The sequence below is a fragment of the Aythya fuligula genome, chromosome 2, assembly GCF_009819795.1.
Source record: "Aythya fuligula isolate bAytFul2 chromosome 2, bAytFul2.pri, whole genome shotgun sequence".
Classification (NCBI taxonomy): domain Eukaryota; kingdom Metazoa; phylum Chordata; class Aves; order Anseriformes; family Anatidae; genus Aythya; species Aythya fuligula.
Window position 1 is genome coordinate 46,065,516 of NC_045560.1, and position 12,480 is coordinate 46,077,995.

A 12,480-nucleotide genomic window follows, 5' to 3' on the forward strand; every position below is an offset into this window, starting at 1 on the left:
GCCTCACGGGACTTGTAGGCGGCGGCGAGCGGGGCCGGAGCCTGGCCGCGGGGCGGCCCTGTCGCGACATGGCGGCTGCCGCGCAGGTACCGGCGGCGGGGAAGAGGCAGCGGCGGCTGCGGGGACAGGGACAGAGACAGGGACGGGGACGGGGACGGGGAAGGAAACTCCGGCGGCGCCCACTTGTTGCCGCAGGAGGCCCGGCACCGAGGGGAGGAGCCGCGATGCGGCGCCTTGGTGGCTGCCGGGGCTGGGGGCGGCGGGGTGGGCTCGGGGGGCGGCTGTGCCCGCACATGGGCATGGGGGGGCTGAGCGTGCAGGACGGGTGCTGCGGGTGCTGTCCTTGTCCTCGCTGTCCCCCTTCGAGGTGTGGCGGTTGTCTGCCACCATAAACACGGAGCTTTTCCCCGCACCCCGAACAAACCCATACGGTCCCCCCTTGTCCTTCATTGCTGCTCCCCGAGAGCCAAACTGCTCTCGCTGCCAGAGTGCTGACAGAGACACATATTTCCCCCCCCCCCCCCCCCGCCCTAATCCCTATTGCCCTTGTGTCGGCAAATCTCTGGCGGGTGACAGAGAGGGTGTTTAGTTTTGCTGGCTCTTGTCTCCAGAGCACCCCTCCGGCACACGTCGCGCCCCACCACATGCAGCGAGCGGTGGGCTTTGGGGAAGGCTCGCGTGAAATGGTGGGCTCCTCAGGTAGACGTCCCGCGGTCCTCGGTCGCTCTATATGGGGTCTGTGCCCCAGCCTAGAGGCTGGCAGACCCCTTCAGCTGCTTGTGGAGGAATTTGGGGTCCTGGTTGCTTGTCCCGTGGGGTGTCCCCGTGCCGAGCTGCCTGCTGAGTTTCGCCAGCACAAAGGCTGGTTTGGCGTGTGGAGTGGGGTCATGCTCAGGGTTCGGCCTCTCCCTTTGCACCGAGCTGCTTCTCGAGTGTAAACAGGAGGAGGAGGACTCCCAGGCCTTTTATCTTTCTGCTTCTGAAGAGTGAGAGCGGGTGTTTACTGTGATGAAACGCGCAGGGCACGGCATGGGCTTGTCAGCAACATGGCGACGTGTGCGCTGCTGGTGTTTCTGTTTTCAGTGCTGGAGGTGCAGCAGAGGAGACAAAACCGCCCTGTGGTGGTGTGTTTTTGGTTTTCCACATATTGTGTACGAGGCAGTTTCTTAAAGTCCTCCAGGGGTCCTCCTGGGAGTGCTTAAATTTCAATGTTCCAGATGTTCCTGGTCATGTTTCCAAACATTTGTGTGCAGAAGGCTGCACTGCTGTTAGAAAGTTGCACCGAAGCCACCTACGGTGAAAAACAAGTGCGAGCTGGTTTTGCTTTTCTTCTTGCTGTAGTGTATGTACATTTGCCAGCCTTTTGTGTGAACGTGGGTGGTTTGGGTACTTCTGAAGAGCCAGTCAATTAGTTACGGAGCCTATTTTCTTGTGTACAGGAGCCTCTTTTGTGCACCAGCTGACAATAGTGAAAGGGTGTATTATATCTGCAGTTCCTCTCCACGCTGCTGGACGGTTACAGAAAAGGAAGGGGAATTTATGTCCTCATGTCCTGAAGGCCAGGTCTGCTAAGGCTCCGTCAGTGGGGAAGAACACTATTAAAATAAATTTTTAAAAGCATTTGCTTGTGAAATTGCAGAAATCAGATTGAATTTAAGGAAAAGCGGTGCTGAAAATTATTTTTAGCTTGGGATGTTTGTTTTTCTTAGTAGATCACATTTAAAAGTTACAGTTGCCCATTTGTGAAACAAACACTGAACCCTGCTGGTGTTCTTTCGGTGCTGTTTGGATTACTGAACTAGAGGGAACTGTAAGAGCCCTGAGTGGTTTTATTATGACACATTATTATTCTTATTTATTTACGTAGTAAGTTTATATTTGGTTTTACTAGTTCAAAGGCTTTTTTTTTTCAATGTGAATCTAGTCTGAATCCTTTTTATATTTGCCTGTAGTAATTCCAATTTGTTCAGGGAGTGGTGGTTAGTTGTGTCCAAAAGTGCTATATTAGTAATAATTTGAAGTATGATATCCAAATGTGTTCAGAAGAAGGCATCACATTTTGTAAGAAGCCTTTATATACACTGTCTCTGTCTCATAGTGCATGGAAACCTTGTGAAACCTGCACAGGGCCTTAACTCTTACACCCTTCCCTCTGCTTTAATATTTTTGTCCATCACAGTGTTCTGTGGTTGCTGGTGGTATCGTGGTCTAAGCAGGATATTTGTAAACAGTTAATCCGCAAGCGTGTCTATCATGGCATTTAATTTACTGCTGGGAGGGGGGACGGTCCTGCTGCTGCTGCAAGCCAGCTTGGGTTTTCAAAGTGAGTGTGTTGGATCAGGCGGTCCCCAAATTACTGGGCTTGAGCCCAGCCTGTGTCATCTGTGAGCCTCTGTCCCCAGCAGGCAGATAGGCAGCACTGGTGTACACGGGCTCCTCTTCCAAAGGCTTCCTAAATCTTTGGGGTTTGTAACTCTGAAATTCTCCCTTCTCCCCAGATGGACACCATTACAGGGCGAAAAGGAAATGCTTCCTGCTGCAGAGGGAAGGAAACAGGATTTTCTGCTGTGGGCCCCGGGGTGGCATGATTCACTCAGTCAGCCTGGGTTGTCTCAGCTGGGTTTGCTTAATGGGCTTGCCTCTTATTTAATCTGCAATTGTGCGGCCAGAACCTGTAATTTTCAGTGCTGCTTGTTGCTTGTTCACACTGGGACCTACAAATAGGTCAGGAGATGCCCTGGGGAGCCCCCGCTGCTGTTGGCTGGATGGAGGGCAGATGGAGCACTACACACGGGCGACTCTCAGCACCCACCTGCCAGGCTTCCCACAGCGATTAGTTGGAGGCAGCCTTTGCAAGCGCTTCTGAAATCTCTGCTTGGAGGAACAGTAGACACAGAGGTAAAAAATCCTGCTGAGAGGAAAGCCCCCGTTCGAATGGAGGCATTTCAGAGCTGTCGTGTAATGGTTGTTGCTTTTAGCTATCCCCAAGCCTGAGAGGTGCCTGAGATGATGCGTTAGTCAGGCCAAGCTTGCTGTGGAAATTGAAACAGCACCCATTTCTCAGAGACCAGCTTGGAAGACCTGAAAAACGAGATTTTTGGAAGATTGTAATCTCCTACAGCAAGCAAGTTGAGCATCGTAAATCACTATCAGTACTTTGCAGTTGGGAGGCCTCTACTCTTTGTGTTTTTACAGGTATCTTTGTGATGCTCCACAGAGTAGCATCCAAGCATGTGAAGAATACGTAAGAGAGATGTAAATAGTTGGGTGTGTTACAGGGAGGAAGGGCAGGTTGTGTAGCAGGGAGGGTACATGGGCTCATGGGGAAGGTGGCTTGGAAGAAAGAGGGTGCAAAGGGGGAAAAATATTTTAATTTTTGACTGACACCTGTCTTTTTGACTCTCCACTTGTGCTGGGCAGGGTGCAGTTCCCCATGGGGAGTGAAACTGGGTTGGAGCAGCTGAGGAGAAGCAAGTCTCTGGGAGGTTAATCTGGTATTATTCTCAAAATTATAGTTTGATATTTGGTATTTATTATTAAAATAGGTTAGCTCGTAGATTCCAGTAAGCACGGTGTAGCTCTCCTGACGTGGGGTGAGGTGTGGCATGCCCTAGGCAATAAGGCAGAGGAGTTAAGAGCGATACTGGTGCAATTCCTGTTATCAGGGGAGCACTCTTCTCTTTGTGAACTGACTGCTTCCTCAAACAGGCAGCTTCTGTGTCATGGGACGGGGCTGAGACAGGCTTGTCGTTGTGGGATAAATACAAGCGCATCCTTGTTTTCTGGCTGCCGAAAGCGGTGATTTGCATTCACGTTGCTGGTTATCAACGTGAGGAGTAGCAGAGACAACACTGTATTCTCCAAATTAAGAAATATTAAAAAAAAAAATAAAGTCTGTCTGTCCTGTTTGGCCAACGTTGGGTGTGATCTTTTCACCAGGTTTAAGTCAGGCCTTGAAGTGGAGGCCTGATTCAGTAGGTGCAGCATGAAAAAAAGTTGTTAGGGTTGCTAGCTTTCCCCACAGAGGGTTAAAATCAGCTCTGTCTGATGGAGTTCTTATCAGGCCACTTGTATACTCTTATCTGCTGCTTGGTTTGGGCCTTTTTCTAAGAACAGTTGTCAAATACAAGGGAAGAAATAGGGGGAGGATGCAGGCCAGCTGTCCATAGCACACAGAGAAGTTTGCACAGAGGCTGCAAAACTTCACCAGCTCATTCGTGACAGTCAGGTTAGGGTTGCAAGCAGTATTTTAGGAATGTCATTAATTCATATTCTTGGGCTGAAAAACACCATAAAAATATCTGTAGAGCTCAAGGGCCTATGCAAAAAAGGGCTTTGCTGTAAGGAACCCCTATCTCTAAACATGCTGCTTTTCTAAAAGACGTGAATGTTTTTGTGCACTTCACCTCATTAACTGTGTTCCCCAGTGCTGTGACACTCTTTGGTTTTAATTTTTTTTCTGGACATGTGTTTTCTGCAAGATGCATTTTATTACTAGATGTTTATATGCCCAGACACTTCAAAACAAGGTTTTTGTGTGTGATGGTGTCAGGGGTTGAGAAGCCCGTGTATGTTTGCAGCGTATTCTCCTGCTACCTGTTTGAAGTATTAAAAGAAGTTAAAAAAAAAAAAAAAAAAAATGTGTTTTTGTAATTGAAATGCGAAGGTTTGTTGGTGTAGAAAGCGAAGGGGGAAGATTCACTCGGCAAGAAAATTTCACTTCTCAGAGGGGAGCTGAGCTTCCAGCCTCAGGATGGAAACCTTGGCTGACCTTCACGCTTCGCCTGTCTTTTGTTATCAGTTGTCTGATCCCGTGCAGCCCATCGGTCTCTCACACGCCTTTATTGCAGCGTGGAAGCACGGAGGGTTGAGCTGCCCAGCGGAGCTGCATTTATGCATGCTCAAATTTGCTGCTCACTTCAGACCCTTCTTTGCAGCAGACAGTTCCTCAGCTTAACGTAATGGATGTGCAGGTGCCTGAATGCTGCCAGATGAGGAAAAGCTAGCGGCACAGCTACAGAAAAATCCACTGGAACTCTGTTTCTTGCAATATCTAAGTGCAAAGTGCATTTTCCAGACAATTATTGGGATGATTTTTTTTTAACTAAATTGGTGGTATTGCAGTCCCGGGAGGTAGACTCTCTTTTCCCAGTTCTTCTTTCGTCTTTGCTGTGAGATTTGCTGTGTGTTCCTCTCTCTGTGTGTCTTGTAGCCACTGTGTGCCCAGGTGGGTTGGTTTTCTATGTCACATTCTAGAATTGTCCCTCACAATCATCGGTCAGCGTCCGCATTTATGGGACAAATCACCTTCACACTACACAAGGGAGTAACAGAGGTAAAATTAATGTGACTCATGGACATGGGATTTGGCTCGGCATCCTTGCTTGCCTGTTTTGTTTCATGCAAAGTGTTAATGCACAGCAGGTATAGAATTGCAGATGACTAAAGGTCTTGTGATCGCTGTACAGGAGATCCCTCTCTGTAAGGGAGACGTGGCGACGTGCCTGTGTTTGGGGTGGCTAGAGCAGAAAAGTTGTGTTAAGATAAAACATTTCTGCAAGCAGTTTAAGGACTTGGTTTCCACTAAATTTGTCCTGCAGATCTGATTTATTTTTCAGCAGGATCACCCCAGGTCTGCAGTGTGAGCTTTGCTCTTGGTGTGCGCTGAGAAGGCCCCTGGCTGAGGGGTGCACTCTCTGCTGTCAGGCTGCAGCCAAGGTCTCTCTGCAGCCTTTTGGTCAGGGAAGAGAAACTGCTCGTGGAGTTCTGCCCGCCTTCCCGTTTCGATTGCACGTGGAGGAGCACAATATTTTGAAGACTTCTGCCAAGTTTGGCTGAAATCGGCCAGTCGATTCGAAAAATTGTAGCTGCTGGAGGTGCGGACGTGCCCACAGTAACACAGAGAGAGACTTTATGAAATCAGAGTGAAAGTAGGTCACTGTAGCCGCCCCACGACGCCGTGTAATTACAGCCAGTAAGTTTAGTTTGACGTTTCTTCTGTGTCCCACTCACTGTTAGCTAAGTCCTTTCCTGTGAGTGGGCTGTTTCCTTTCTGCTTCCTTCCTTAATCTCCAGGATAGCCTCCTCCACAAAGAAGATTCTCACCCACACGTGGGTACTTAAACCACCAGGAGAGGGAAGAGCTATCTTCAGCCACCAGCAGGCACAGCCCGGGGGACTGCTGCTGTGTCATGTCTTGCTTTTTGCTGAAGTCAAATGCTGTTACACAAGAGGTTGTGATGCATCACCTCAAAAGCTTTTGACCCAAAGCAGGTCGCTTGTGCCTCACACATGTATGGTGCTGCTCAGACAAGGCGGGTAATTACAGACACACACAATAGGAGAGGAAACGCTTGGAGGGGCAGGGTCGTGCCCTAAACAATCCTGAGCAAAGTGTCTGTGGTCAGGAAGGACAAGATCAGGTGTTTGCAGAAGCTCTTCCTACTCTGCGAGCTCAGGAAACCAGTTCAGGTGCGTTGTCAGTGGTCTTTGCCAGGAGGAGGTGAGAGCTCTGCACCCTCCTGTAGTGTGGGACGTGTTGTGTTTTCTAGGCACATCCCTGGAAGGACCACGGACTAGCAGTGCAGAAGGCAGGTAGAAAAGTGCCATAACCAGGCTGAAAGATCCCCATCACCTCTGGGAAGAGAAGGGAGTAAATGCATATCTCACGGGTGGGAGCTGATGCAAGCACAGAGCAAACTGTGAGACCTGGACCAAGGAAAGGGGTGAACAGACAGGAGAGGAGGGGGCTGTGCAGCCATGCACCTCCAGCTGAGCTGTGCTCTCTGGTCAGGGCTCACGTATTCTGCTGAGGAGATCCTAGCAGGAATGAAGATGTGTGTTCTTCATTTGCAAGGTCCTGAGCTGCTCCCGTCCTGCTCCCCACTGGTAAATGTAGGCCCAACATCAGCATCCCACCTCTGCCACCTGCAGCTCTCCTGGCGTGCCTCATGCCTCAGGAGCTCGTTCTGCCCTTCAGGAGGGACGAGCAGGACCCTTGGCTCATTTCTCCCGTTGTGTTTGGGGGCGTTTGGGTTAGCCGTGTGTGTTTTGGCTTGCCAGTCTGCTCTTCGTACCTTTGGGTAGCGGTTGCCAGGCTGAACAGATAGGGCTGATATTGCTGCGCGTTCTTAGAAGAGGAAACGTTGACTCACTGCTCTGTTACTGCTTCTTCTCGTCAGTATCCAAACTCAGGTTGCCAGGAAATGGGGGCTGTGCAGTCACCGAGTAGAACCAAGATAGGAATATCGCGTACGTGGTATTGTTGATTTACAGTGAAAAAATTGTGTTTGGCAACCCCTTTTGATGGCACGTGGAAGAGCACAGTATTCGGAAGACTTCTACCTTCTGCCAAGGCTGGCCAGAAGCGTCTGGTGTGTTGAAAAGAGGTCAGCAGGACCACGCTGTGCTGGCCTTCTCTCCCTAAAGCAATGTGGTAGTGGTGGGGACAGTGTGTCCTAACATAACGACTGCCATCAAAATACACCAGCAGGTAGCAAAGTGCAGGTATTGAGAGAAAAACACTAAGAAGTGTATTTTTATATATATATATATATATATATATTTACCATGTTTCTGTCTCGCTTTAAGCTTTGCTCTGAACCACCTCTACCTCGTATCAAAAAGAAAAAAATTCAGGGTCGCCTCAGGGTTGTTTCCAAATGATACCTCGATGCACGGGGTGGAGGGATGATTTGCTGGATCCATCCAGACACCTACCTGAGCAAAGCCATTTTAATTAATTTGGAGGTGTAAGAAAGGGAAGGGAGAGGAAATATGGTTATTTGATCTAGTCCCATTTGCATTTCAAAAGCTTGTCAGATTTTAATTTAATTTTTAATTGGAATTTAATTTTTAATTGGAATTTAATTTCATTGTAGCTCAGTTTGAATGACAACACCAGCACAGAAAGGTAGCAGGAAATTGTCTATAGGCCCAGTACTTCAGGTGTTAGGCTTGCTTGAAAATTTGGCTGTGCCATTGCAGGCAGAATTGGGTACGACCTTTGAGGACAAGATGCTTGGAAAGTTTCCTGTGCAGTTTCCGTGTGGCTTTTTTGAGTTATTGTTCCCATGAGTGTTTGGAAGTTTGGATCACCAGGCATGGTTGTGTTAATAAAGCACTTAAGGCTTGTAGTTGATCTTTAATTCATTTATTTTCGTTAATGAATAAGTAGTTCTTCACAAGTGCTAGGTACAGCTTACTCGTCATTGTTTGGAGCAGGGGAGGTGGATGTTCTGATGTTCAAGGTATATTTACCCAGCCAGGAATGCTGTCACAGCTTAAAATAAAGCGGTATCCTCTTACATGTGCTGGGAACAGGGGGTTCTGAGGAGGGATGAAAGATGTTTCTCATGCTAAAACCAATCTCAAGTGCTAAATCTTCTCCTAGCTCTTACGAGTAAAAAAACATCCTCCAATGCCAGCGGATCAAGCACGTATCACTTCTGGACACCTTGAGCTGTGACTAGGCTGTGCCTTGAAAGTCTCCCTGAAATGGTGATGTTGTATCTTTTTACTCTGCAGGCCGTAGGGAAGGTCGGGCAGAGGGTTTTCGTAGGGAAAGTCCCGTGTCATCAGAACCTCCGTCAGGTCATGAGATGAGCTGTGTGAAATGCCAGCCCGAGCTGGACTGTGAGACTAACTGTGTCGTAATGCCAACGAGGGAAAACTGCCCTCTGGGGTTTGCTCAGTAGTTCTGAGAGGTGGAAACAGAAATAACTGAAATGGAGAGCGAAATGTAGAAGGAAACAGAAAAGAGGTTTCTGGAAAAGAGTTGGCAACGTGAGGATTCATTACTAACCAGGACTTAAAATGCTGAAGCACCTCTGTTATGCTCATTTGAGATGATAAAGAGTTGTGTTCTATTTTTGACTTTTACAGAGCTGCGAGTGTCACAGAGAAGAATAACCTTCATCAGCCCAGTGGTCATTGAGGATATGAACTCTGCTGTTGTTCTCTAGATGGATGAAAAGGTTAACAGCCCAGAAGGGGAGCCACTTTGGTTTTCAAGATGGCAGCAACTGGTGGTGAAAGCCAGCTGCAGCGGATTATCAGGGACTTGCAAGGTAGCATGCTGACAGATTTGTTCTATATGCTGGATTGCATCCTTCTTGCTTTAGGCAGCAGAGAGTAGGAACTGTATTTCAAGTTGTATAACACTTCCGTGCAGCAATTCTAACAACATAGTTCAAGGTGTGCCATCTGCTAATATAGATGTGACTTCTTTGTGAAAAAAAAAAATCAGATTCCTAAATTCTGAAATCCTGCATATTTAAACATGCACTATTACAAATAAGCCTTACAATTAAAAAAAAATGTCTGAAGGGTGAAATTAAAATTATTATTTTGTGTGATGTGAGTTAGGGCTTTGCTTGCATGAGTAGAGCTATGCAGTTATAAGACTTCTTGTGAGAAGAAGAAGGGCTGATATTTAGACCATCCCTTGATGAAAAGCTTGTTTTGAGTTACTCCTAATATGGGAAGGAAAACAAACAAACAAACATGAGATAACCCAAACTGGGAATGGAGACCCAGAAGGAGAGTGCTGGACAATTGGATCTGCTCTTGCCGCAGTGGAACAAGCTTTCTGTGCATCTGACTTGTCTTCCACCAGCAGTAGCCAATTTCATTTTCTGCAGTTCTGCAGCAGGCAGAACTGGCAGCAGATCCATAACCATTTTTCTGCTCTTTCTCTGTCCTAATCAGCTGCCTATACCAAGATCCAGATATTTATCCTTTTCATATTTATTAAATGTAAAGTATAATATGCACCAAAGCTAGGAATCTAGATCTTCCTGTAGGTAAGAAAATCTATGTGCCTGTTAAAAGGAAGAGATACTTATTTGCAAAGGGGATCGAGCATGACTGGGAGCTAAGGCTCACTCAGGCATCTGAAAGAAATACAAAACCCAGTGGAAAGCCCATTCAAAATCATTAATTTCTGATGCTGAGAAATGCATGCTTTGGTGGCCAGACACAGCAGAGTTGGCTTTGACTTGAGTTTTGCTCACCCTCTGTGGGAGCAGGTTTTAGGTAAGAGGAGTTGTTGTATCCTTATTTTTATGTACATTATTTTCCCATTTGTGTTTTGTAAGCAGCACAAGCTGAACCTTCCTGAATAAAGCACGGAGAAGATAAATGTGCTGACTGAACAACTGTTACCGTTTTACTGATCCCCTTTAGCAGATTACATGCTTTGTCCTTTATAATCAGAATTCTGTTTGTCCTGTGGCAATAGGAAAACCATAATGTGCATGAGACAGTCAAAAAAATATTTCTCTTTCCTCTGCTGAAGAACCAGCTAACAACTGTCTGTTACCACTTTTTTGATACGTGTCTGGAGGAGGTTCTTTTCAAGAAGAAATAATGACTCAGTATGGCAGACTGACGAAACCTGAGCTCTGGTTTTTGTTATAGGAGGTATTAAATTGCAAGCGTTTCAACAAGTTTTCTGCACTGTGATTAAGACATTTGATTGATGGAAACTAAATACATATGCGTAATGTCCAAGCAGAAAATGTATTTGCTGAGTTGCTCATGAATTCAGTCCTATGTTATCTCTAGCATTAGTTAATCATTTTGGTGTCTTGTTTTAAAGATGCTGTTACTGAATTAAGTAAAGAATTTAAAGAAGGAGGGGAGCCCATCACAGATGACAGTGTCAACTTGCAAAAATTCTCCTACAAGCTTGAGTATCTTCTACAGGTAAAAAGTGATGTGTTTCATCCACTGTCAAAGCTAGGCCTTGTTTTCTGTTATTGCCTCTTCAGTATGTGGAGTTTAACTCAAATAATCATAAGTATCTGTTTTAGTCTTTTTTTTTTCCAGTAAGTGGACTGAAATGTGTGCAGGTCATTGTACATATTTCAAGTGAAAGTAAATAATTGTAATCAAAAGGTGGTGCTGGCAGGTTGAATGAAGATTGTAATGCATTTTTCTATTGATCTGAAAGATTTGAGCTTGATTTTGAAGATGTACCCTTTTAAATTATCCTGAAAAAACTATGGTAATGAAATCTTAATGCAAAATAAATGCTAGTAAGCAGCTGATGGTGCAAATATAACAGTAAGAGTAATTTATAGCAATTTTAGCAATTTCATTGTGGAAATTGATCTTTGTTGTATAGAAAGCTTAGTGCAGGAGGCTGGTTTTGAATCTGGAATGCTGCTTTTTGGCCATCCTGAAAATTTAAGTGAAAGGAGACTCTGCTGGGCAAACTGAAATTCAGTTTGCATTGTCTGTGTCTACATATGCTGTAATCATGCCACTGACAGCAGCACCAACATGCTAAACTAGACTTAATCTAGTCAAGATAGTTTTAATTGGGTTGCCGAGGCTTCAGCAGAGGCTGAAGAGATCCTTTCAGATTTGATTGCTCCAAGCTGCAGTGAGCTGCCCTGACTGCATCACTGCTCAGAGTATGATTTAGCTAGAGCAGGCTGTGCTGGTACGGGCATTTGTGTTACTGCCACACTTGATTAAAGCAGTCTCAGCAACTGGCTGTCAGTTCCTTGCTCCTGAACAGCTGCTAAAACTGCTGCTCGTCTTTATTTGAGCAGTGTTCAATGGATGTCTGTATTTTAACTTAACCAACAACATGATTGTCTGTTGCTGTCTGTAAAGTATTTTTAGTAATTGCTGGTTATTTAGTAATTTAGTAATTACTAAATTTAGTAATTGCATCAGTGCAGTACAACATCTCTTCACTTTGTGAAAATGTTGGCTAATATATATGAGGAGCCATGAAAGCAGATGGTGGTGGGAGAGGAACAACTCTACAGTAGATGGACATAACTATATTTCTATTTAAGTTTTACTCATTGCTTTCTGTTTTCTTTGATTAAGTTTGACCAGAAAGAAAAAAGCACATTGCTGGGGAACAGAAAAGACTACTGGGATTATTTCTGTGACTGTCTGGCAAAAGTAAAAGGAGCTAACGATGGAATCCGTTTTGTCAAGTCTATTACAGAAGTAAGTAGATCAGTTAATCATCAGAGTACATGCATTGTGTTTTGGTATGTATTTTCAGAAAGCAGAGAAACCAGAATAAAATATATTAGTTTTAACATAGAACAAAAAATGTTGGAAATTTTTTTTTTAGTTCTCATATAAAGTATAAAAATGCAAGGTTACACATCTTTTTGGTATGGTACCAAATTATATAGGATTGGATATTCTGTTGCTTGTTTTGAAGACCATTTACACAAATGAATGGTCCTGTTCATCTTTGTACCATGTCTTTTCATTAAATAAGTTCTATTTTTTCTTAAAAGAAATGAAAAATTTTATCAATGGTAGAGCCTGCATCTTAAGCACAACTTAAGAGAGGACTTTGCTCCAAGTGTAAGAGGAAAGAACCACCATGTTTGACCTTTCTTAAGACTTTCTCAACTAATCAGTAGAGTTGAGGAGGAGTAACTGAGAGTAGATTTTTCATCTTCTTACTCAAATTTGTTCCATCATGTCAAAAATCGTGAT

The 12,480-nt window shown here is 45.2% G+C and overlaps 1 protein-coding gene across 2 annotated transcripts in view; it reads left to right on the forward strand.

Annotated features, from left to right (window-relative positions):
* Window positions 1-12,480, forward strand: part of FYCO1 (FYVE and coiled-coil domain autophagy adaptor 1) — a 48,313-nt gene continuing 35,833 nt past the window's right edge. The window contains exons 1-4 of one of the 2 annotated variants that reach the window (XM_032181274.1): window positions 1-86; window positions 8,884-9,068; window positions 10,601-10,707; window positions 11,848-11,973. In XM_032181274.1, the coding sequence (XP_032037165.1) occupies window positions 9,014-9,068; window positions 10,601-10,707; window positions 11,848-11,973 (288 nt within the window). In that variant the 5' untranslated portion in view covers window positions 1-86; window positions 8,884-9,013. The remainder of the gene's footprint in view (window positions 87-8,883; window positions 9,069-10,600; window positions 10,708-11,847; window positions 11,974-12,480) is intronic. The other variant, XM_032181275.1, reaches the window with a different exon arrangement.